General features: G+C 38.9%; 1 protein-coding gene across 1 annotated transcript in view; it reads right to left on the bottom strand.

The window, feature by feature from the left end:
• Positions 1-26,681, bottom strand: part of FANCC (FA complementation group C) — a 72,194-nt gene extending 45,513 nt beyond the window's left edge. Inside the window, exons 1-3 of the mRNA XM_009982346.1 lie at positions 26,517-26,681; positions 24,818-24,902; positions 19,107-19,201 (exon numbers count right to left, since the gene is read on the bottom strand). Coding sequence (XP_009980648.1) covers positions 19,107-19,201; positions 24,818-24,902; positions 26,517-26,681 — 345 coding nt within the window. The remainder of the gene's footprint in view (positions 1-19,106; positions 19,202-24,817; positions 24,903-26,516) is intronic.
• Positions 26,682-27,147: the final 466 nt, after the last annotated feature.

Below are 27,147 nucleotides of genomic sequence, written 5' to 3'. Positions count from 1 at the left end.
TCTCAGAAAGTGATTAAGTAACTTTGAACTACTTTGGCCTCCAGCAGACTTAACATTTTCCATTTCTCTCTTGGACGCATGCCCCCTGGAACACAGACCTCTCTCTCTTCCCACAACTGCTAGGGAAAACCAGATCCCCTGGTCCATGTCTCCCCTTCCCTCTTAAACTGGCATTCCTTTCTGATTATTTTGTATTTTACCTATGGTGAAATATTATAGTGATACTATTACAAAGATAAGAAATAATCTAAAGCAACTAGTTATTTACCTTAGTCTGAATATTACTAAAATTAGTGTTCTCCCCTTAGAAGGGGGAAACAACAAAAACAAAGTTTCAAACGTATTTGTAACAAAACCATGCTAAAACGTAAGCACCGTGACACAGACTCTCCTCTAAATTTCTGAATAACAAATAGCAGGTGAAGTATGTTCATAACTTTAGCTCAGATATCTCAGTTCAGCTCTTAATCTGCCTCTTTCAAAACTGCCTAGATAAGAAGGAAAAAATGTGTTTCTCAGTATGACCTCTAGGAATTCATAAGCCTTTTAACAGACACATTACCTGTATGTGTCATTAATATAGTATCCTTATCTCATAAAGACATCATTTATAAATAAATCCAACATTATTTTAATATTTTTCTGCATCAAATGGTCTTGGGGCCCATTTGCCCCTGTGGAATGACAAATGGCAAATTATTCAGGCTCTTCTGAACTTAATAAAGCAGACTAAAAAACAGATCTTGAGGTTCACTATAACTTGTGCACTGAATATCTTCTTCATGTTACCTTAAATTCCCAACTCCTAGAAAAATGTGAGCTTGTAGATTTGCTTTTGTAAAGACAATACTTTAAAAAAAAAAGAGATGCTTTTTACATTATATTTGGATTATTCTTAACATATCATGTTTTTTCCTACCAACATTTTCTAAGGTGTTCTTGCAAGTAAATAGTTCCATAGATCTCCTATTACGGTCCACAGTTATTTTTCAACCTTGGAAATATAGATTTGGCCCTAGATGGAACACTCTGACAAAGCATGCACATAAATAAAAACAGGATGTAGTGAGCATATTGGCCACAAAAACACATCAACACTCTTCACCTAAGAATAAACTATCATAATTTCAATGTACAACCTATAATTTCATGTATAAATTAATGCGTCTGTATTAAAGTTGGTAATGTTAGAGGGAGACTAAAGAGATGGAATGCTGTCTCCTTAAATCACAATGATCCTATTTATGCTAAACCAAGTTTATAAGCAACAGTAGTAAAAACAAGCTAAAAGATGTTTTTATGATGGTCATACTCTCCATTAATGTAATTTCCTTTCTTTCAAAAAGTATAGATTACAGTGGAGTTGCAGTTCTTTGAGATGTGCTGGCATGCAGACATCTATTCCATCACAAGGGCATTCAAGGAAAAGGGAATGTTTTGCAAAAAAAAAGCATATCATACCCTGCCCTACGTTGTGGTAGACGTGTGACCTCAAAAGTGTAATATACACCCTAATAAATTCAATCCCAACTAGACAGAAGTTGGTAAGGAAGTTAGTGAACATTTAACAGACAACAGCTCTTTGGGTAGCGAAAAGAAAAATCTCTCACTTTTGAGTACTTATCTGTATGCAAATTCATACTGTGGGAAACTTCAGTCTAGTAGAGGATCTTGGAGTTGTCTTAGAAAAAGGCATTCTGCCAAGGATAGTATTGTTTCAGAGAGCCTCCAAGACGACCTACCATTTGTGAAGGTATGGACAGAACTTCAAGGAATCGTTCCACGCATACTGGAATGAGGCCCAACTTCTGGTGGAATGTGCCTGGACCTCTTGAATAGTTTTGCACTCCTACAGTATATTGTAAGAGAACTCGCCACCTTTATGGACATTTTCTTCATATAAGCAATATGTCACGTTGTGGTGGGTTGATCCTGGCTGGACAACAGCTGCCCACCAAAGCTGCTCTATCACTCCCATCCTCAGCTGGACAGGGGAGAGAAAGTATAACAAAAGGCTCATGGGTCAAGATAAGGGTAGAGAGAGATCACTCACCAATTCCTGTCATGGGCAAAACAGACTTGACTTGGGGAAATTAGTTTAATTTATTACCAATCAAATCAGAGTAGGGCAAAGAGAAATAAAACCAAATCTTAAAAAACACCTCTCCCCTCTGCCCTCACTTCTTCCGGGGCTTAACTTTACTCCAAATTTTCTCCACGTCCTCCCCACCAGCAGAGCTGAGGGACGGGGAAGAGAGGTTGTGGTCAGTTCATCACGTTTCTGCTGCTCCTTCCTCCTCAGGGGGAGGACTCCCCACACTCTTCCCCTGCTCCAGTGTGGGGTCCCTCCCACGAGAGACAGTCCTCCATGAAATTTTCCAATGCAAGTGCTTCCCACAGGCTGCAGTTCTTCACGAACTGCTCCAGCGTGGGTCCTTTCCACAGGGTGCAGTCCTTCAGGAACAGACTGTTCCAGTGTGAGTCCCCCACAGGGTCACAAGTCCTGCCAGCAAACTTGCCCCAGTGTGGCCTCCTCTCTCCACAGGTCCTGCCAGGAGCCTGCTCCAGCAGGGGCTTCCCATGGGGTCACACCCTCCTTCGGGCATTCACCTGCTCGGGTGTGGGGTCCTCCACGAACTGTAGACAGATGTCTGCTCCACTGTTAACCTCCATGGGCTGCAGGAGGACAGACTGCCTCACCACGGTCTTCACCACAGGTTGCAGGGGCTCTGGCGTCCAGAGTACCTCCTCCCCCTCCTTCTTCACTGTCCTTGGTGTCTGCAGAGTTGTTTCTCTCACATATTCTCACTCTTCTCTCTGGCTGCAAATTGTGCACGTGTTTTTCCCCCTTCTTACATATGTTATCACAGAGGTGCTACCACCATGGCTGAAGGGCTCAGCCTTGGCCAGTTCATCTTGGAGCTGGCTGGCATTGGCTCTGTCAAACACAGAGGAAGCTTCCAGCAGCTTCTCACAGAAGCCACCCCTGTACCCTCACCGCTACCAAAACCTTGCCATGCAAACCCCATACACGTTTAAATCAGCAACTGAAATAAAACAAATAGGGAGAATAACAGAAGTGTTTCTTTTTTTAAAAACCTAAATGTGAAGAAATATAAAACATGAGTTTTGGAGAAGAACACAGCCAAGTGAATCTGAGCCACAAACACAGACAGGAACTACAGCTACGCCCGGAGAGACTAAGACATGCAAACACTAAACAACCACTGATCCTGGGGAAAAAAGGGGACGTGGGGGAGAATGCGTATCAGTCTCTGACCAACAGATGAGGATGGGAACAGTAAAAAAACAATATGTGGACAAGTTCTGGGCAAAAGGATCTCTTCTTCATTACTGAGGCAAAATGGTTCACCCCAGAAAACTCAGATCCTGGGTCTCCAGCTCATAATCTTGTGTCATAAAGATGCCTTCAAAAAACCAAGGAGAAATTACAAACAAGGAGGTTTGATGATTGTCAGTAAGAACTACGGCCCAGCTCAGAGAAGATCATGTTTTATTATTCTTTTTACTCAGGCAAAATACTTTAAAATGCTACCCGCTATGATCTGGTTAGGATGATCAGCAGACGGGGATTGCAAACAGCCTTGAACTTTCAAACATTAATATGCAAACATCTCTTGACAGCAGAACAAAAACATTAAAACTGTTCACTGTGAAATTGTCTCCCTGCCCAAAGCAGGTCACTATAATAATCATCCAGACGAAAGAGGCAACAAGTGAAACTGGCTCCCTTGACATATGTGAAAGGACTCATCATCACAGGAGAAAGCTTAGCGTGGGATACAGAAAAGCTGACTGAGTGGATTAAATTGAGAAACCAGTTGTACATTTAAAGCGTAAAGGACCCCTATGTGAAGTCCTGTATAAGAATTAAAGGCACCTGACTCAAACCTTCAGGTGAGATTCTAGTGTGAAAGCAGTTGTGAAAGAACTATGTTAATGGAGACCAAGTCAATCCTGAAGTCCCCCTATTACTTCAACCGAGTGTATCAAAGGAGAAAATATTTTTCATTGTTTACCTGAAGAACCATGATGATCAAAACGTATCAGTTTTGAATCGAGTCACCTAGAGTCCCTTTGTGGACCTCTTACTTACCAATTAGACCAAGCAGAGAATGCTTGAATGGAGAACTCTTTCTAAGGTTTCTCCTTTGAGGGATTTGGAAAGTATCTGGAGAGTAGAAAAACCACTTCACTGCCACACGCTTTCCACATCACAAGATGCTTCTTTCATCTACCACAATACTTCCTGTTCCAGCAAGCTTATATTAGATCATGACATCCCAGCATTAGTTTATCCTTGATCTCTAACAAACATGCTCACCTTTGCTTTTCAAACATTAAATCAACAAACTTTGCCTTGGCCATCTGGGAGAAACATATTGTGACCCTTGGGCAGAAAAAATTCACACATAATAATCTGTCCCACTTCCCCACTAAAAGTCCTTTCTGTCAACATCTGTAGAGCTGTTCTCACAGTGCACAGATTGTCCGGTTACCTCTTGTACATAAGCAGCAACTCAAAGGAAAATTAGCTTAGCTGCCTAAGCCTTGCTAGGGCTTTTCATGTAAAGTTGCAGCAACCGCACTCCTAGGTTTTCTAATTCACATTGCAGAAACCTCACATTGCATCACTCAAAAATAATTCAAGGCACAAGTAAGACTGAAAGAAATCTCAATCTGAAAACAAAGAAAAAATAAAATAAAATCCCTAGTGTGGCATACCTCAAAACCAGCCTACTTATTTGTGGCCTAATAGAGAATATAGAAGAGTCATTCAAGCACTATACATATACTGAACATGCTATGGCTATTAAAAATAAGTCAATAGGGGGGAAATCATTTTATTAAATATAGTATCTTATAGGGCGGTTATCTGTGGGAAACAGAGCAAAAATCAAAGTTTTTCTAAAAAGTAAGTAAATCTATGCCTACTTGGCTTTAACAGAATCATAGAATCATAGAATGGCATAGGCTGGAAGGGACCTCAGAGATCATCTAATCCAACCTCCCTGTCATGGGCAGGGACGCCTCTCAACTAGACCAGGCTGCTCAAGGCTCTGTCCAACTCGGCCCTGAACACCTCCAGGGAGGGGGCATCCACAACTTCTCTGGGCAATTTATTCTCAAGTCTTACCACCCTCGTACTGAAGAATTTCTTCCTAAAATCTAATCTAAATCTGTTCTCCTTCAACTTAAACCCATTTCCCCTTGTCCTATCAGTGGACACTCTTGTAAAAAGTCCCTCCTCAGCCTTCCTGTAAGTTCCCTTCAGGTATTGGAAGGCAGCTATTATGTCCCCCGGAAGTCTTCTCTTTTCATGGCTGAACAATCCCAGCTCCTGCAACTCGTAGATCTCCGTGGGGAAACCCCAATGGAGTCTCATTTGACTTGGCCTGCAATTTCAGTTTCTGAAACAAGCCTTAACAGATTTCTTTGTTTCATTTGAGAGCAGTCTAAAACATTTCTGTCAAAACTAAGAATTCTTAAATCTGTGAATAAGCTTTATTCTTCTCTTTTAATGTATTTTTTCCAGTGTCTTAAAGGAACCACTCTGACAAGTCTTAAAGAAACCAACAGAGTACTGCAGTTTTTAGCAGCCAGAAGAGCTCTGTGTTTTGGTTTTAGTCTGAGACTTGCTCTGAGAAGAACGCTGACAGCTCACTGATGTTTATAGTTGGCACTGAGGTCTCAAGGACTTTTTCAGCTTGCCGGGTTCTTGCCAGTGTGCAGGAGCACCACAGGATAAGGGGGGAGCATAGCCGGGACAAGGGGTCCATGACTCTCCCTACGATTTGTACTTGAACTTAAGATTGAGGCCAAACTGGCCAATTAGTATTCCATATCACGCAGCATCATGCCCAGTATAAAAGTGAGAGGCAGCGGACAGAAGGGCTTTGGCGCTTTGGCTCTTTCACCGCTTTTGCTCTTTTGCGCTTGCTGCGCTTTTGCTCTGTTGCCTTTTTTTTTTTCTCTCTCCCAGTACTCCCACTCTCGGAGTACTCTCTCTCTCTGCCCCTCTCTATTTCGGGGCCTCGCGTTCGTCCGGGATTGCAGCTTCGGGACAAGACGGGCTTCGCATAAGAGCGGGTGGTGAGCATCTACAGTGTGTATTAAATCATCTGTATTAAATTGTTCTTATCTCAACCCATGGTTATCCCATTTATCCTTTAATTCTCTCCCTCATCTCTGGGGCTGGGGGAGGGTGAGAGAACGACTGTGGGGGGGCGGTTTGGTTGCCGGAGCGGCCTAACCCACGACATACATATATAAATATACATTCATATATTAGTAGTAGTAGTATTAAATTGCTCTTATCTCAACCCACGCGTCTCTTTTCCTTTTCTCCTTTAATTCCCTTCCTCATCCCCAGAGGGTGGGGGAGGGTGAGCGAGCGGCTGTGTGGAGTTGAGTTGCCGGAGTCGCCTAAATCACAACACAGCAATAGTCAGAACGACTTCGTTGTGACCCTCTGAACTAGTATTCTTAAATTACATTCCCCAATGCTACCTCCAACTACATACGGTATGTTTGAAACAAGACAAGCTTAATTGCACAGGAACAGAAATATCACAAAAATAGCTTTCTGTGCAGCTAGTATCCTGTGCCTGACAAGAGTCAAATGCAGAAGTCTTAGGAAAACTTGTACAAACAGAGCAGGCATCTCATTGTATCTTCCTCACCCCTTCTTCCCAGGGGTTTGGCTGCCCATGCTCAAGGCCAGCTGTCACGCAGTGCTAGGTGAGAAAGAGTTGTAAGAAGCTGGGTCCTTCTGGCTTGGTTAGGGATTTAAGCACAGGCCAACAAGGATATCTGTCCTTGCCAGAGTGACGTTGCAGCCTGTGGCTGGTCATGCACCTCGCTGCTCTGGAGCCTGACCCATGGCCATGACTTCCTGGCTTGATCTCGGACCTCCCTCACCGTGGTGAACCCGGTCTGGCAACCGCAGGACTCATGGCTGACCCTGGTGGCTGTCACTGGGCTCGCTCTGCTCTTCTCACACAACTGCGCCAGTTTTGCATAAAGCCACAGCCGCACCGGCGGGTCCTGGCTCACCTTCCCCCATGGAGCAGACTCCTTTGGCGTTCCCTCACACCAAACGCATCACTGTCCGTTTATCCACACTCAACGTCCTCTGGCATGTAACTGCCTCAATACTCAGCCTCATCAGGTGCCGCTAACAAGTCTTCTCCATTAGCCTCTGTCTTGAATACTCTCAGATCTCACACGAATTAAAATACTTGATCTACACTTAAGTTTTGCTTCACTGAGGTTCTTCCAAACACCTACTGGGTTTTCCAGTAAACAGGAACTCTGTCTGAGGTCTGAATTTATGTCTGCAAACGTGATATTTAGAGATTAAAAGTGATTACTAAATTTATCCTCAGACCTTTTTCCTGAATGGCCACAATTGGTTTATTATCTTTTCAGCTTAAGCTCGACTTCCACCAAAAAAACCTCCAAACATGTTGCTGCATGAACTGAGGCCAGTGAAAGAGCAGGTTCTTACTCTTGCTTTTGTTAGGCCCATGGAACAAAAAGTAGCATTCTCCTTTTACCTAACATGACTACAGTGATACTGTCTCTGTTTTTTTTCAGAGATGGTCACAAGAATTCAGCATCTTTTTCTTAAATTAATCCCTTCTGTTCCTCAAACTCTTCTCATGAACTGCACAGAATGCTCGTTAAAGTCTTCTCTATGGAGAGGGCTGAACTCGAAAAATTTTGATCTGTTTTTCTAAGAGCAACTATTAAACCCTGACGTTACAGCAAGGTTAATATCTGGCATTAATCAGAAACGTCTCTTTGCGTGTCATTATCAGATATTGTCTTTTTAAATATTTAATCCAGTAACCCTTCAGTGGTTTTGGTTTGGGCTGGTTTTATACATGGCCAACAAACTTAGGTGTTCTTCAGAACAGCCAGCCTTCAGGAAAAAGTCATGGAATATTTAGGCCTTTTCAGCCTTATTCTGCACTTTGAGTATTGTTCTTATGAATTGGAGGATTTTTTTTTAATTTTTTTTTTCTGTCCACTGCCTCAGCTCCTGAAAAGTGATGAAGCTTCACAAAGTATTTTTAGATCTGTGTGCCTTTTCAGCTCATCTTTTTTTTTCCCCGTCAGATTTGATTTGCTAACTAGCTCTCACAAAATGAGCACTCCATCTCTCCATGCTTTAGCTTTGACTGACACAAGCTTTTTTGTCTGCTGTTGACAAAACTCTACTTGTCAAATTGCTGTTTAACAAATACAAGGCATGAAAAATTAGGTCTACACCTCCTAACATGTGTCTCACCATTTGTTCCAAATCCGGATCATACTACAGTCTCTAACCTGTATGTCAGCCCTTAAGTTTGTAAGATTGGAGTTTTTTCTGTCTTATTTACAAACTGTTTGACAGGATTTACTATTTTCATTTTCCTTATGCATTCTCTAAAGCATTTTTATGTTTCATTTTACACAATATATATGTGTATAGCTTTGGCATATGTGTCTGAAATAACAATTCCCTCAGGTCCCACTGGCTGAGGTAACTGAAAATTGTTTTAAAACATCAATTTATCTCCAATAATTATAAAGAGGAAATCTGTCTTCTGACTTTTCTGGGTTTTAATATCATTGTCTTTGACAAAATGGCACATTTGAATCTTTTCTGTGCCCTTTCAGCTATATGGTGGGGTGAGTTGTTGGCTTTTAACCTGTTCTGTCTACAGATAGAGTAGCTTTCTAGGTTTTGCTACTATACATAACTGAGAAACCACTTTAGAATAAAGTGCCTTCAGATACCTGTTTCATTCTGCTCCTGATGTCTAGTCTAAGAATGTGCCTATGCACTGTGTATCAAGAGAGGTGGATGAGGTGAGCAAAACACAATTTTATAGTCAGGGCCATTACTACATATTTAAACTTCCTCTTTTAATATGGTGGACTGACAACTACCCAGAAGCTAGGGTGGAGCAAAGCTTCTGATCCTTTATTGTTTAAATAAACAATGGGAAAACTGTCAATTTAACTGTTGTGACAGTTACATTCACTCAGGTATGTTTGCTGTTCTTTAGTCAACTTCATTATTAAACTGACAGATCAGGTTTAAAACAAAAAGAAAACCTGTATATTTAGTTTCACACGTAAAAAACAAAACTATGTAAACAGAATTTTAAACATAAAATTGAGAAGCAGTATCTTTTATGTTTTCCCCCTGTATCTGGGAAACATTTTAAAATCAGCTTTTCCTATTCAAAAAGCTAATATGCCTCCTTAATGATTCCTTGGCTTACAAGTCAAAAAACAACATTCAGGTTTCTTGGATGCAACTTGGGTGGCTTATCCACTTACAAATGCCATCAAAATCTGCATTTCCCATCCTGTCCATAGGATATAGGCCTATGTAGGATTTAAAATTGGATTAAAATTTTCATGCGTGATGAGAACATTAATAATTGCACTGCATAACAATAAAATTTCTAAAATCGCATTAAGTTCTAAGTGTTTCAATGCTCTGACCAATCATGAATTACAACAATAATCTAAAAAATATCCAAACATAAACAAAACAATATCAGAAAAAGGATCACTAGCCTGTAATTTTCCAGAATCTCTTGCATGTCCACAAAAGCCTCCAGGATAGACAACAATTAGAAGCAGAAAACTTGGTTTTGGTTGTTTCCATTTTTATGGGGCATATTTATTTAATAATTCCTCTTAGTTTTAATTGAGAATGGAAAACTTTGTATCACAGAACAGCTTAAGTGAAAGTATAATGCACAATAGCTAATTCCCATTTTTTATTTCTGGTTACTAACTCCAGTGAATAGCCTGTTCATGCTTACTCTGTAACAGCATTACTTTATACCCCCATTAATCTGGATGCAGAAGTCAAGTTCAACTTGATCCTTCCTTAGAGGAAGCACTCCTCTTTATTTGCCATCCTCATGACAAATTTGACAAATTAAAGGCAAACTACCGCATAATACTGCCTTTCTAACAAAATACATCCAGATGGAACCAGTGAACGGCCTCAATGTTACTACTGTTAGTTTAATCCCTAACAACAGCTACATTACCTTACTCTTAAAACGGGTTTGTAAGAGCGCACGATTCTGTATGCTTGCATGTTTGGGTGATGTACATCCTGGCAGTCACGTAATACAGAGAGTGACATCTACTGGTATAATTTTTTGCAGCTTACTACGCTTGCTTGAGTTGCTGTGCTAATGCACTGCAAAAGGCTTACTCCTAACAAGCTACCAGAAACAAAGGAATGGATGTTCTGTTGCACCGCGTGATATATTGGGGGAAGAGTCTCGTGCCTACAGCAAATAAACTTTTCAAACCAGCAGCGGTGAAAAAGGTGACAGAATATATTAAAACATGGCAGCAGCAAACCAAGTAATATGATGACAGGTGTACTAAAAACTTTCTGGAATAGACAGATGACATGTCCTTAAAAATACGATGCATGTCCATACGTAAGTGGGTCATCATGAAATTGTGTAACAAGGTTTGTCTAGAGAAAACCAGAGGAGGGGAAATACAAAAAATCTGCACTGTTCAGAATACTATTTTTAATTTTATAACACTGAGGCAAGGAGGCGGCTGGAGGAAAGGAATAATTATTTCTTTCTGATTCTTTTTTCTAAATCTATTTGCATGATGAGTCTTTCATTGTAACTACTTTAGAACCAAGAATGTTTTCTAAAGTGTTCATGTGCAGTGTTTAACACCACAACCCCTCAGATACAAAGCCTCTAAATAATAAAAAAATATAAATATGAAGAATTAGCCATTATCATAACAAGTGAAAACACAGGTAGAATTCTTTCACATCCCAGGCATAACTATAGGCAAGAAAAGACAAAAATCAGTTCAACTGCATGCACTGTGCATACAGGAAAAAAGATCATGAAATTAATTTTGCTGTTAGTGAGTATTCTAAATTGTTGCCAAAAATTTCAGGAATCTTAACACAGAACTCTCACTAGTGCGAGCATCATTAGACAGCTAAGTCTCAGAATAATGCCATACAACCTGGGCAGCAGTGAAGCTGGCTTCTAATCTAGAGACTAAAAGAAAATGTTCATCTTCCCTTAGAAGAATACGCATGAGAATGCAGTGAAATGGAAACCTGTGTACATATTAATATAAAACGAACATAGGCACCTGCACGTAATATGATGAATGCCATCTACTGGTATGTAAGAATATACACCACTGTTCATAAGGTAGCAAACAGCTATCACAATAACTGACAAAGCTGTCATTACCATGTACTGCGGTGAATGAGAGGGGCTGTGGAAATGGCCCCTGTAAGTAGCTGTGAAAAGCTTCAGACTGGCCTCTGGCCAGGTGAGACCCTCTCCATCCCCTCAGGCCAGGGCTGAGCCAGTCAGCGCCTCTGCAAATGCTGTATTTAAGATGAGGACAAAGGAGCTCGAACTGGGGCTGGACCTACACGGAGGAGGGAGGAAGCGGGGGCTGCCCCCAGGCTCCTGGGCAGGCAGCTGCCCACACTGGGCTGCTGCTGTCTGACTGGAGATGGCTGCAGTGACATTGCTGGAAGAGCTCCAACGCGCCCCAATCCTGGGGCACCCTCTGGGATGAGTTCGTCTTACTGGGACTGCTGAGGTTCATTGAGAGGACTGAGACCTGAGAGAAATGGCCACATGGACACCAGGTCAGTGCAGATGGAGCGGGAGGAGGTGCCGGAGTGGGGATTCCCCTGCAGTCCATGGTGAGACGGCAGCGGCCCCACTGCTGCCCATGAGAGAAACGGTGAAGCAGAGATCTACCTGCAGCTCTTGGAGAACCCCACGCTGGAGCAGAGGTGCATGTGCCTGAAGGGAGTCATAGAGAATGGTCTGCGTGAGCTGCTGGAGGCTGATGCAGAGGCAGAGAGGCATCTGAAGGCCATGGAGAACCCCACGCCAGAGCAGTGGCAGCTGCCTAAGAAGTCATGACTCCGTGGGGAAGAAGCCCACGCCAGAGCAATCTGATGAGTAAGGATTGCATCCTGCGGGAAGGACTCATGCTGGAGAAGTCTGTGGACTGTCCTGTGAGAAGGGGATCCATTGGAGCAGGGGAAAAGAGTGTGAGGAGTCCTCCTCCTTTACGAAAGGATCAGCAGAAAGAATGTGTGATGAACTGACCTGCAACCCCCATTCCCTGTCTGCCTGCACTGCAAGGGGAGGAGGTAGAGCTGGGAAGAAAGAAGGGGTGAGGGGAAGCTGTTTTTTGAGATCTGGCTTGTTTCTTGTTATCCCCTCTGAATGAGCCATTAACAAATTAAATTGATTTTTGTCCCCATACAGAGTCTGTTTTGCCCAGGACCATGGTCGGTGGGTGATCCCTCCTCCCTGTTCTTATCTCGACCCTCAGTCCTTTTGTCACATTTTTCTCCTCTCCACCCCACTGAGGGAAGGAATGAGCGAGTGACCTCATGGTGAGCTGCTGGCTGGGCTGAACCATGACAACCGCGAACAACTGTGTCCAGTTCCAAACTCTTCCTCACATACTTGGCATACTGCATTTTAACAAATACATATAAGCCATCTATCCTGCAAAATAGGCTTCTCCCCATAACTCAGTTACAGGAAGAAAACATAATTTTCTTTATTGTGACCTTTCAGTACCTAAACGGACCCATAAGAAAGATGAGGACAGACTTTTTAGGAGCGCCTGTAGCAACAGGACAAGGGGTAACGATTTTAACCTAAAAGAAGGTAGACTCAGATTAGATATAAGGAAGAAATTTTTTATAATGAGGGTGGTGAAACATTGGAACAGGTTGCCCAGAGAGGTGGTAGATGCCCCATCCCTGGAAACATTCAAGGTCAGGTTGAGTGGGGCTCTGAGCAATATGACCTGGTTGAAGATGTTCATTGCAGGGGAGTTGGACTAGATGACTTTGAAAGGTCTCTTCTAACCCAAACTATTCTATGATTCTATAATCAGAATTATAGAGTCTACTTTTGTTTTTCATCTTCCACGTCACATAAAAGCTATTTTGGATGCTTCATAAAGATATGATGAGAATTCCTGTATTTCTCAAAGATAATCTTGTCCCTCTCAGTTCATTCATGATGTACTGTGATGCCTTGTGACAGAAATATTGAAAAATACTTCAGTAATTCATTCCAGATAGAAACCAAAATACATGAAAACATGCACACACAGAGACATTTCACACACTATGACTTCTTTCCATTTTTTTTCTCAGCTATTCCCTGCAACTTTCCTGTAGTTCCATCAACATCTACTTTCTAACTGCTTTCTTGTAATACGTCGTCCAGTTCTGGTAATACTGCGTAATACAGTGTCCAGTTCTGGTGTCCCCACCATAAGAGAGACATGGATCTGTTGGAGCGTGCTCAGAGGAGAGCCACAAAGATGATCCAGGGGCTGGAGCACCTCTGCTACGAGGACAGGTTGTGGAAGCTGGGATTGTTCAGCCATGAAAAGAGAAGACTTCCGGGGGACATAATAGCTGCCTTCCAATACCTGAAGGGGACTTACAGGAAGGCTGGGGAGGGACTTTTTACAAGAGTGTCCACTGATAGGACAAAGAGAAATGGGTTTAAGTTGAAGGAGAACAGATTTAGATTAGATCTTAGGAAGAAATTCTTCAGTACGAGGGTGGTAAGACTTTGGAATAAATTGCCCAGAGAAGTTGTGGATGCCCCCTCCCTGGAGATGTTCAAGGCTACTGTATTAAATTGATGGTTTTCAAACACATTTCCATGTTTGCTATTCAAAAAATAACATGATGACATTGAAGTTCTGGTATACTTCCTATTTCCCTAAAAAACAGAGAAGCTCCAGCAAGCAAATGTTGCAGTTTTACTGCAAACATTGAATTTGGCAAAATGGAAATACTTTACCTGAAAAGACTGAAAAGACTATGTTTGCATTTCCAAAGAGGCGCTCTCAACTGGTGAACTCTGTTCACTGAGTGCTGACAGCGTCCAAAGGAAATAATAGTCTCTGCTTTCCGTTGCATACATTTGGAAATAAGTGGTGTCCACCTCCTTTCCACCAACATTGCTTAGCTCAGCAGAAAATTGAGAACTTAAACACAAAGAGGAGGAGGGAAAGACTGTAGACCATAATTCGAAACCTTGATCTTCCAGCAGAAATATCCCAGCAACATTCACAAATGATTAATAGATGAGACAGAATTTTAGACACTTTACCTTTTTTTTTTTAATCAGCTTTAGTATTTTTATAGGAACATTATTTTTACACAGTTCTGTTGAGAAAGTAGAAACTCACTGACGCAATAGAATTAAAACGTTCTGAATCAAAATTTTAAATATAAATTTGCCATCATACCATCCTCATTTCAAAAATTAACCAGAATAACATTGGTAAAAGAAAACATGTATGAAATCTTATGAAAGATAAACCACATAAGTTTCATTAGGTATTTTTGGAAAATACAATAAAAATAATTTTATAATTACAGTGCCATTAAAAATTACTCTAACAAAGAACACCTACTACTTTTGTGGCCATTAATATAACATGTTCTTGCATAGGATATAGATAGATACCCAAAAGAACTACTCATTTCCAAAAACGAAAATTCAGCCAAGCACAAAAACCACCTCTGAAAACATGTGCCAAGGCTTATAGGCCTTTCACCCCTATGTTTAAGCTATTATGTACACACCATCTTGTACCTTCATGGGGAAAGTACAGCATTGGAAAAAATGTATCTTGTATTTAAAATAAAATTTAAAAATTAAAGAAAGGGATATTAACTATTCCTATTTTACCCAATTTGAAACGGGATGGGCTGTAACACTCTCACAAGTACGCATAGCTTTCCAAAGCAATAAAATGAAGGCAGAATTCGAAACAAATTGGAAAGCCATAAACAATTCATAAACACAGTTTATAAACTGACAGCAGAGAAGGAGGCGTGATCAAGTTAATAAAATGGAAATCTACTTCAGAAAAGGTCTCTAGTTGCTGCAATGTGATTGCAAGAGTAACCCGTGGTGCAAAGAAGCTATTCTAGGCCCACCAGTCAGAAGTCCCGTTAGAACCACACTTACTGCACAGCTCCAAAACTCTGCTCAGAGGTGGCCAGCTGGAGAAACTAAATTGCCTTCTTTCTTAGAGACTGGTGTCACCAGGTCATGACTGATTTCATCAGTGAGAAATCTGTGGCAGCATGCATCTTGGCTTCCGACACTGCATCTGACCTACGGAACCTAGATTCCAGCACTAAAATTCAGAATCATAAAATATATTTTTACCATTTTAAATAGCATCTGATTCTAAAAAATAGTGCAGTCTACAATGCACGTTTTAATTAAATTCCAAGCCATTTCTTTGCACATTTTATTCTTTCTGCACATTTATTCTTTTATTCCTTATTTCCTAATTTCTTCAGGACTTACAGACCTGCAACTTGGTTTCCGAAACTTACTAACAATGTGGTTCAAGTGGGTAGCTATCCCTATTCTCATTAAAAACAACACAGCTTTTCCTTGACAATGGCAGGAAAGTTAAAAAGTAAGCAAGCATCAGATACATTTTTTGCTATTTTGAAAATGCAATTTAGCACCTGAAAACAGAAGACTTGAGATCAGCCTTCCTATCAATGACCTTAGTCAAAGACACATTGAAAGGCCACAAAGTGCTCTTTAGGAACTGGCGCTCGTCATGACAAAAAGCAAGGTGTAATTTAATAGCCAATGTACGTAGCTATGAAAACAAAGGAAAGAAGAATATTCACCACTAACTTGACTGAATAATATCATTTTCCAATCAGATATAACTTTGCATTTTGGGAGGAAAATTTTTAAGTAAGTCACATTTAAAACCCACAAAACTAGGAAGCAATCTTAAAAAGGTGGCTTTTTTGGTTGTTGTTAAACAGTTAATAGCAAGCAGGTAAAGTTGTCTGTCTTCATTACACACTCCTCCATGGTTTTTGGTTGTTTGGATGGGGTTTTTTGTTTGTTGGTTTGGTTTGCTTTTCTACATTTTCTTTGTTCTATTGTCAACTAAATGCACAGCCAGAGGTCCCAATTTCTTTGATGCACACTGGCTTACACACTGAACTACTTTACCTTTTAAAAACTGAGTACTCCTCCTCAGTGTATGCTGAAATATTAAGTTGAGGAAATAAAATTAACTCTCAGCTGCAGGGCCAAAGGACAAGGCTACTGTGGAGGTCACTTCCGCAGAAGCTGAACAGCAGCCCCTATATATAAACCTCTTTTCCATGGCTCCTGTATCAGCATATATGGACCGGATACAGAGCCCGATTCTGTGTGGTCATGGGTGGCTTTCCATTCATACCCTCTAGGGAGAGCTTAAATACCTTAGATAATCTATCATTTCAAGCACAGGCAAGTTTTCCATAATACTAAAAATCTTTTAAGTAGTATTCACATTTCAGAGCTTCATTTAGAGTTAATTTCTGGATTTCAATTCCCTGTATATTATGTAGCCACAAAACTAACCTTCCTCTCCACCTCCAAGAATTTGTTTCAGCTATATATTTTAGACTTTTGGCCATTTTTTGCATAGTATGCCACAGTGTATTTGGCATCTTCTCCACCAGAGAGTGAGCATCCCTGATGTAAAGAGCTCCTGCCATACTCTAAACAAGGCTGAGGTCAGATCAGACCACTGCAGAGGTTGGTCATCCAGTCAATATGAAAACAGCTGATGCAAACTTCAAATCAGGCTCTCATAGCAAATGTGTCTCGAACCCTTTCTGTGGCAACCTTCTGAGACACACATAATATGGAAAATAAAGTAGTTCAGGAGGAAATGATGTTAAGTATGCTGTAGGTGGGTCAACAGACTTAGTGGGTTTGGTTTTTTTAAATATGAATCCTTATCACATATAGCAAAAGAAACCCTTCAGGAGAAGCAGAATATTTAACTTAGGTTCTTCCATACAAATAAGCATGATAGTGCTTACTATATTGCAATTGCTGGTGACTAGAATTACAATGCTGATTAGGAAAAGAAGATAAAACCACTTTCTTCAAAAAGCTTTGTGATGGTGCAGACCGGACAGCAAGAAACCGAGAAGAAATTCTAACGACTACAGAAAACAATTTCATAATACTTTTTTTTCCAATCTCAACTTTTGTAGCCTTACGTTGTACATTTTACAAGCTTTTTTTTTAATCAGAAGTTTTCCAAGAGCTGTTTCTTTCCCTCCAATCAGAATATGAACCTATCACATTTCAGATCATATTATGCTACACTCACTGTAGGCAACTAGGGAAGCGCTGAATGACAAAAATAGCTAGTAAGGTATGTTTGTGGTTTGAACTCCTCCATCCCCTCTTCCCTATCACTTTTTGGTTAACTGTTGACCCATCAAGTCACAATGACCATAAAGGTTGACTCAAACACATAGGGTGGGTGGAAAAATGCCTGCAGACTACAGTGAGGCTTGAATCAAATGCTCACGTTAGTCCCAATCTAAGCCCACTTCAGGTGGCAGTGTTGCCAAAAGCAGCGTTTCTACCTTCACCCATCGCCAAGTGTGAGTTCTTGTTTACTTGATAATTTTTCTTGTATCAGTGACACCATCAGTTCAGTTACATCAATCAGATAAGGCAAGTATCCAGACTAAAACAACCGTTTTCTTCCCTCCCAGAAATGGAAGCTATCTGGAGAAGATTGTCTGGGTACAACTCTCCCTCACCAGTTACCGTCATTAATGCATATGCTGCTGCTAATAAGAAGCAAAATGACATATTTTGCTCTATTTGATAACTAAATGCATGATATTGTGCATCTTCTACATCATTATGAAGAACATATCCAACCAGCAAGAGTACATTAGAAAAATAAAATTCTTTTTGCATCACTTTACCTTGGTATTCAAGCATTGCCACACTGTCAATTCCACGTATGCTAACCTCTGCAAAAGCCTCTTGAAAAAGGTTAAAGACAGGAAGAAAATAATATTAAGTTGTTGAGAATTTCATAGTGTGTGGTACAACCCACCAAATAGGAACACACAGGCACCCAGGGGCATCTGAAAGTTTGTGAGAATTTACTGCTGAGACTACTGCACCTAAATCAACAATGCTACACAGTTAAATACAGTTATGTACCAACACAAACATCTGCAGTATCATTACCTATTTTATAATAATTTGTACATCCTAGTATTACATTCATACCTAGATAAACTGACAGGTACAAAGTCAATTAGTATATGAGAAATGAACTACTTAGAGAACTCTAGAAGTATCCAGCTTTAGCAGACATACATAAATAAGAGTCAGGCTGCTACATTCTCACTAGTTGTGAGGACTATAAGATGTTAAAAAAAAAAATTAACAGTTCCATTAATATTTTTAACCATATTTTGATACGCATCCATGGAGAATGCAAGGATGTAAAATCAACAACACTGCCCCCTCAAATTACTATTCAGCAATGTAAAGCATTAAGCATCAATGTGCTGCAAGTTATTTACAGGCTGATGTGCTTTGCTAGTCCAGTATGGAAATACATAAAATATGAACAGATGTGTCATGCAAAACCCTAAATTTGGGATTGAAGTTAAGGATTCATTATTCCTTCAATCACTAAATATAAATCCACACACAAGCACTATGCCTCCCCTCTCTGACTGCCTTTGAAGAAAGTTTGGATACAATTAAATTCTTCATAGGCAGGAGATTAAACAAAACCAAAAAAGAATAAAATTAAAGAGCAAATATAAGCTGTTTTCAAAACAAACTATGGCATTTCTCCAGCTTATTTATTTCATCCTAATTGAAAGGTTCTTTTTTTTTTTTTTTTTGATAACACTTGCTTCCCTTCTGATCTGTGGTCGTTGCTCACTATTCACAGTTACTAGACTTGGTGAATCTACTAGCTTAAAAGCCATCAAAACTGCCCACTTTAAAACACCACATCTTTTTAATATTTAAAATGACAGACTAGCACTGACTGTGTATAATTAGAGTGATATGTACTTCAACACAATACGTATGAGTAGTTTCTTAAATGACAGTGTCTCTATGCTATAGATGCAGCACCTTTAAATAATCAATTTAATTCAAAGCAGTTCTGGGAAGGATTCATTCACTTACTCGTACCCAGCTGTTGGCCTTCAGTTCCACAGGGTTCTGTGGTTCACTGCTGTATAGACAACATAAGCACCACATCAGAGTCTTCTGGCTTTCATCTGCAGGAAAAAAAGCAAACAAGGATACATTTAGAGGGGAAAAAAAAAAAAAGAAAAATCAAAACACAGACAGAATTACACAAAACGATCTCTATCCATCCACAAAACTAAAGCCCTAAATATCAGCCTCAACTCATAATGCTTCTATTCTACCAGATTCACACCATACATTTAATGCTATGCATACGTAGTTCTTGTGTAATCACTTCCTTCAATAGCAGTTTAAAAGGTACCAAAGAGTTCAAAATCTCAACAATATTTAGACGGTCTTAAGAAACATGCATGATCCAGTGAATCATTTACATAAATAATACTTGAAGCTATCATCAAGGAGCGTTCAATTCAGAATCTAAATTAAATCATTAATAATAAATAATAATCAAGAGTAGTAAAATAGTTATCACATTGTGTCCGAAGCTTGCACAACTAAAAAATCTCATTTCTGAAAAAGTTAAGCTTGTGAAGTATTAAATCATTCATAACAAGAATGTAAAACAGAGTTTTCTGTAAGAATATATTAAGATTCTCCATGCTTCAGGAAAATGACATTTCTGCAGACAGCAGACTAGCCAAATGCTGATGGAAAAAAATCCTGTTGTGATTTTCTGTTCAGGATCAGATCAGGTTTTACTTAATTCTAATCCATTGTTGGAAATGCGTTGCCTTCTCTAAAAATCTACTGTACTGAGCAATACTGTGACTGCTCAGATACACAAATGTTATTATTGAGGAGCTGATTATTTGGACTAAGCAGTTGAAAAGCCATTTAACTCATGATTATTTCCCACAACTTTGTTTTGAATAGGTTTGCTTTTTTTTTTTTAATGTTCTCTGGCAGATACTAAGAATCTCTACACTGAATTTCATCCCAGAATAAAACTGCATGATTGTATTAAAAATTATGAAAACTGGACATAGCATCGTAGCTCTGATATAATATTTACTTAGTAAGCCATACTATTCTTGTTAAATATAATACAAATGAATAATACCACATGAGTTTTAGAAATCATATTAGGAGACAATTTGATCATCAAGCTCAACAAGTGATTTCTTTTGTTTTCTGTGTATTTTTTATCCAGGATGTAATAAACAGAATTATTTAGAAGTGCTTTGTTGGCAAGGCCTGAAGAAAAAATAAAAGCTCCATTAAATAATGCCTGTATTTTAACCAGGTGATCAGAGAAGCTAATACTGATTTAAACCAGTATTCCTCAATAAATGTCCAACAAGCCTGTAGGCCATTACTGGCCTCCCACTGACTAACATCTCTGCACAGAAACGGTTTCTCAAACATACACATTCGACTGACTTCAGTTTGGGGTATTCTGCCATTGTGTGTTTGGGGAGTCTTTTTTAATATGGATTTTTACAAGGCTAATAATTTTCTAGGTTGTTTAAGACTGGAGTTAAAGGAGACATCTTGCCTACTGCTCAGCAGAAACTCAAAGTATCCTTATACTTTGATTGTAACTATATCCAACTAGCATGAAGAAGCAACTCTACCTCCTTCAAAAAACATTTCACCTAAACTCTGAGACCAAATTATATGGGAGGAAAAATGAAGAAATACTCTTTCATCGGTTTAAATGACTAAATTATAGCCATTTGATTCTTGGAAAATGAAGATTTTAAACATTATTAATTACCAGTACTAAATATTGGCTGTTTATAAAGTCTGCCTTTTGAGAAAATTTTCAATTATACGAATTGTATTTTCAAAAAAGTCAAACTATACAGAGACAAGAAAAACAAAAACAAAAATCAAGTCCAAATCACCTATCCTGAACAAAGCATACATAATTCTAGCGTTTCTTGACTCATCCTGTTCACACTGTGTATTTACAGTGTGCCATTAAGTCGTTTTATTTAAATCATAGTTTCTTTTGACCTAAAAAAATAAAGGAAAGAAGTGAAAAAATACATGTAACTTCTTAATTAGACTTTTGGATGAGAAGATTTTTTATTGCAAATGATGACTTGCTGCATACTATAAAGTAAATTGCATATATTGTTGCCTGTCAGAAACGTATGTCAGTATGATGAAAGCTAAAACGATGAAAACAAAGCTTAGATAAATTACATACTAGTGCACTTTGCCAGCATAATGAGTTTACACAGATTTAGCAAGATACAGTCAAATCTCAGCCTAACTGAAACCAACTTTTATTTGTGTCATAGCTATGCCAGCAGTTCCCAAAAAGTAAGAGTCTTGTACAGCTTCTCAATTTTCCCAGTCAAAATTACTTTTTGGCTACAACCAAAACTGAAGTAGCCTCCCATAGATTTGTGAAAAGTAGGAAAAGGGACAATACAGTCCCCTTGCTGAAGTACCCAATGACACTCTGAGGACCGCTCTCGGGTTCATTGTTTTCTATTCACAAATGCTTTGGAACTAGAGATGAAAGATGGGAAGATTAAGAATAAGGAGGACAGATCTTAAAATAGTTATGGCAGCTGCAAAAGATAATCACATCAAAAGACCAAACACAGAGAGCCACAGAAAACTTACTGGTGGGTTTTTTCCTCCCATTTTTCTAGTAACTGTGATCCCCATGGAAAACATACCATCATGGTATGCACTGAAAACCATTATCAGGATATGAACAAAAGCATTTGATCTTATTATGGTATGAAAGAATGATCACTACCCAAATAACTACTGGATTAATACATCCAGAGGAACAAAACTAGTAACTCAAAGGGGAAAACCATATCCCCAAAAATGTCACTATCTACTGGACTTCTTAAGTAGGTTAATGTTGTAACTCCAACTAAAAGAATGGAAATTTTCTGTAGGAAATGTAAGACAGCTTGGAAGCTGTTAAAAAAAAAAACAAAAAACAACAAACCAACAAAAACCAAATAAACAAACAAAAGACCAAACCTTTATAATGAATCAGATTGCACTTCTTCCCTGCCAGTTTCACATCAAAAAAAATTTTTTTTTAAAAAAAAAGGCAATATTTTTCTCACAACCCAGTGAGGTCTCAATCATCCTATCATACAGTCAGTTTATAAATACCCTGTAATGAACAAGGCCAGACGCAAGGAACTAATAAGAAAACCCTAATCTTAAAGCCAGAAATATTCTTTTTAGAGTTTGTTGTAAAATTTTATTGAAATATATCAGAAAATGTTGATAAGCTAAAACTGCACTTTCTGTGGAAATGAAGGCATACATAAGCATGCATGCTCCCACACATACACTGACATACAGAGCCACCAAGAAATTCCCCAACGTTTATAGCATTAGTTTGGGATTCAAGACATTTGGGCTCAAAACTCAAACCAGGAGGGTCCTACTGAGAAGATAATCCCCTAGCCCACAGAAAAAACATTGGAATTCCTTACCAAGACTGAATTCCTCATGTATTCCTTATGGTTTAGGACCACAAGTACAGCCATAAGATTTTCTTCGGTCGTGCTTCCTTCACATTAGTGTTCTAAATAAGGCTAACTTGGTCACCTCCTGCTCAGAAGTGTTTATGAGGAGATTATTTCCCCTTGGAGACCACGCTTCCTGCACTGCGTGGTCAGCCGTGTCAGCTTCCAGCACCAACAGAGTTTCATCTAAGGTGATAGGTATTGTGGTTTGGACATGATGCAGAGTATAATGTTTTTCCTCCTCCATTTATTAGCATGAAAGACTGAATTGAACAAAATTAGTTCCTTCTACTGCAAGGGTGGCCTGGTCTCAGACACATGCCTAAATGAGCTATTTATCCAAATGAGAAATTACATGAAACCCACTTGAGAGTCAGCATCTGCTATAGCCAGCACTATCTTAAAGAATATCTTCAGAACTAGTGCCAAACAAAATGAAAGTCTGCTGAACCTAAAACATCAGCAGTCCAAAGAGTGCTCCGGTGGCTCTAAAAAGACGCAGTGGTGGGAATGTATAAGCAGACATCTTCAGGTCTGTCGATGTCAGAAAATCTCTTTGACTCATCTTTAAGCATTAAAGGAAAGGATTGCATTTTGAGAAAGTGAAGTTCTCTGAACTGGCTTGCTTGCAACTTTGACACCAAAAAAAGCCTCTGTAGTAAAACTCCATTCTCTTGCAATCCTTAGAGGTAACGACAAACTTGCAGAATAAGTGCTTTTCTCCTTTAGAAAATGCTGAGGAATCCCAAAGAAGACAAAAGCAGAGGAAACCAAGAACGTATTGCTAGGTTTTCAACTTCGATGAAATATATAGATGAAGGTACTTTCCATACCACAATATATTGCCAGCTCAGAAAAACTGATGGTCTAAAGACTTGAATATTCCAAACAAAAAACTTAGAAGAAAAGCATGTGTGTAATTGTAAACATCAACAGTTATCAATATTCTCAAAAACTGGAACTACGGTTAAAAAGGGAACCTCTCCACTGTAAAAATACGTCTATAAAGTATGAGAAGGATTTTCTCAAAAGGTGCCACAAAAGCATACATTTGCTGCTTGCGAAAGTGATCTATGTGTAATTCTATGGTTCCTCCCCTAATTTTCCTTTCAGAGAGGAAGTGCTGACATAACACACATCTACCATGTGTTCTGCAGAGAAGCTCATTCTGCCTGTGCTTAGAGCTGACCAGGATAAAGCCAAACCAGAAGACATATAATCACTTTATCTCAATGCTGTGCTTGACTTAATAAGCCCTTCCAGGTGAACATAAAAATTGTCCTTTCATGTATTTCCCCAAAACCAAGAATATAGCAGAAGAGGTAAAATGTGACTTTTTTGTAGTTGTAGTAGTAGCAGAAGACTGGCAAAAGATTATTTTAAGGGGCTCACACAGAAGCTCAGAATTAGTTTTCTCCTTAAAAGTAGATCCCGAGTCATTTATCAACATATCGATTCCCGAAAAATGTACTGGCACTGCTGGTGAGGTAGCACAAATAGCATCTCCTCTCTCCCCACCATTTTCCTGTCCCCAATTTCTTTTCTCTTCTTCATTCTCACTTAAACACATATACACCAGCAGTGAGAAGCTTTAGGTTTTTCATACACTTTTTTCCTACGTTGCCATTTCACTGTTTTGCTTTTGATTCTATGTGCATTTTCACTAGTTTGCAAGATGGGGAAAGCACACATTCAGAATAAACTCAATAAAAACAAACACAATCATAACTTAGTAGAGCTTCATACCAATTAAAAAAACAAACCAAGTATAATAAATTTTAAATCTTCTATATTAGCATATATAATAGAATATCCTGATGTATAAACAGAAGAAAGTTCTGTTGAAAGTAATCAAAAGAAGAAAATCTAGAAACACTAGATTTTGTACATTTTGAGAACCTAACAAAAATGTAATTAATATAACAAGAAAATAAGAACGGAAATCATGACGCACATAAACACTCACTGGCTTTAAAACCTACTGCTCCCAAACCAAGATTCTGTAACTAATCCATGAAATTAATTAGCTTGGAAAGTAAATTTAAGATTTCTCAATGCCACATACTTTAAATAACTTATCTAATCTTGTCATCTCAAAATTTTACTTAAGTAAAAAAGAATGCTGTGTTTTATGGAAAAAAATCAAAGTATATAACAAGTTGTGTTTTCCTAATTCCTACAGAATAAAGTTTATGGAACTGCTGCAGAAATATCATTACATGTTCTTACCATGTCCTATAACAAAAGGATTCCAACAAAGCCTTCCTAGAAGCTGGCCAATTAAAGGGAACTGCTGGATTGCTACAATTGAATCCTGTTAAAACATAAAAACAAATAAAAAGATAATAAGTATACTACACATCAAAAGTAGGTTAGGAGAACCGTTAATGATACAGATTGTTGTAAATTACAATCCCAATGGTTTTGCTCTGAAATGCTCTGCAACCAAAACACCTGCAGGTATGTCATAAAAGCAGAACTTCCTGGAATTTGCTATAATGTCATAATTCAAATAAGTTAAAGCTTAAGTAAGTGATTTCCTCACCTAATTCTTAATTACAGTAGAAAAGTTGTTCATTTGCTTCACATCCACCAATCAGAAAATAGCATTAGTAACCAAGATTTCATGACAATAAAAGCACACTTAAGCCATGTTTTTGTTGGTTCTCGTTGCTTTAATGTACTGTCTCACAGAGTTTCTGAAGAAATGAATACCTACTACAGTATAAAACTAGTATCTTTCTGTTACTTTCACTTGCTTTCTTTAAATTAACTTAAGTAATGACTAGCCAGTAACAAACTGCAATTTAACTTTCAACCAAATAGAAAGCAGCTTCACTATAAAAGTAGTAGACAGCGCAGTTTATACACAATCCGGTGTAATCAGTCTTATTTTTCCATTTTTGTAGCTCTACTATCTAATAAATGAAGGCTTTTAAAAACAGTGCTGTGCTGAGATAACATGCTAGTAGCAAGAACGATAACCATCTCCTGCTGCTGCAATAAAATCCTTACATTTGTCTCATGTTTGGGGCTAGCCCTAGACTTTCTGGGGCCATATTCACAAGGTCCATTTCAGGCCAAGCCTCAGATTACTCTAAGACCAACACTAAAAATAGGGTTGTTTTTTTTTTTTTCCCCTCTTAAGAAAAAGACATATAGAATGTGGGAAGCAACAGCACTCTCCAAAAATCTTTTATTTAAAAGTTAAATGCAGTTCAGAGAAAAATAACAACTCTGCAGCCTTCAGATAAGAAAAATGTTTAAAAACTATTTCCATAAGAAGTCAGTCTCATGTCATAATGCAATATTTCTAAAGCTAATTATACTGAATACATATACTGAAAAAGCAATGCTCAGAAAAACATATACAGAACTAAACGTGTAAACAATTAAATTTACTCTTTAAAAAAGCACTCTAGTGAGCGCAGACAGTAATTAAATTACTAAACAGAGCAGCCAGCAGCATATGCCAACGATCTGACCACGCTGCTAGAATTCACTACGTGTGCCACAACACTGGGGTTAACGTGTCAACAGGCTCTCTAAGATTTAAAGGATCAGTTACAGTTTTGCATGTTAAGGCCTTTAAATAATCCAATTTATGACCTGACAACCAGAATCAAATTGTTGTTTATTTTAAAGAGTCTTTTAAGGAGGCGAGAGCATTGGCTGGGAAATCTCACGTGACAACAACCAATCAAGAAGAAAAAGCTCCTTTCACAATAAATCAGGGAAACAGGAAGCATGCTCCTGTTTGCATTACCTGTGACTGTTTCCCCAATTTGCCTAACTGATCCAGCAATACATTAGGTCAATAACACAAACCTCTTCGCTACTGTTAGCTTCTGGCCCTGTCAAAACACGGTGCGGATTGTTTCCAAGGGTGTCTTCAAAATAGGTCACTCTTCCTTTTAAAGTCACTTACCATATGTTTTAAAGTTTCGTAAACCTGATGTAGAAACTCTTGGAGCTGGGGCAAGTGAAGGCACACATCCTTCTGGGATTCTAACGTGGTGGCTTGACCCCATTCAGTAGCTTTATCCAACCAATATTCAAAGTTCAGTGTGGGCACTGTAGTGTCCTGGGCCATTCCACAATCCTGAAAAAAAAAGACTGTAACTCCACATCAGGCAACACTAAACACTGGCTTCGAACCAAGAATGAAAATGGGAAGGAGGACTTCTGCTACCTTCTTTTGTGTTGACATGTGAAGGGAGGGAGAGGGAGGTATCTTTGTATTTACATCTTATAACAGTGTCAATTTTCTTTGTAGTATTAAGAAGGTAAAATAATAACCCCATTGGGACAAAGTAGCAAAGGGAGCACAGTAATCAGTAAATTACCTTAGAATGTACCACCCAGCTGCATCTCAGGCTTTTATTATCTGAATTCGTCTTCACCAATATTTCACTCAAAGAATATTATCATAATGTGAGTGTGCATCTATTTAGAATGCTTTGCATGATGAAAAACTGAAAATGCCCATTTCCAGATAAATCAAAACAAATAGGGTTAGGGGGCCTTTGTTTGCTGTCAGTTCTACATTTGTAATCGAT

Source organism: Tauraco erythrolophus, chromosome Z (assembly GCF_009769465.1).
Source record: "Tauraco erythrolophus isolate bTauEry1 chromosome Z, bTauEry1.pri, whole genome shotgun sequence".
Taxonomy (NCBI): Eukaryota; Metazoa; Chordata; class Aves; order Musophagiformes; family Musophagidae; genus Tauraco; species Tauraco erythrolophus.
The sequence above is the reverse complement of the archived record's forward strand: the minus strand, read 5'-3'. Positions and strand labels throughout refer to the sequence as shown.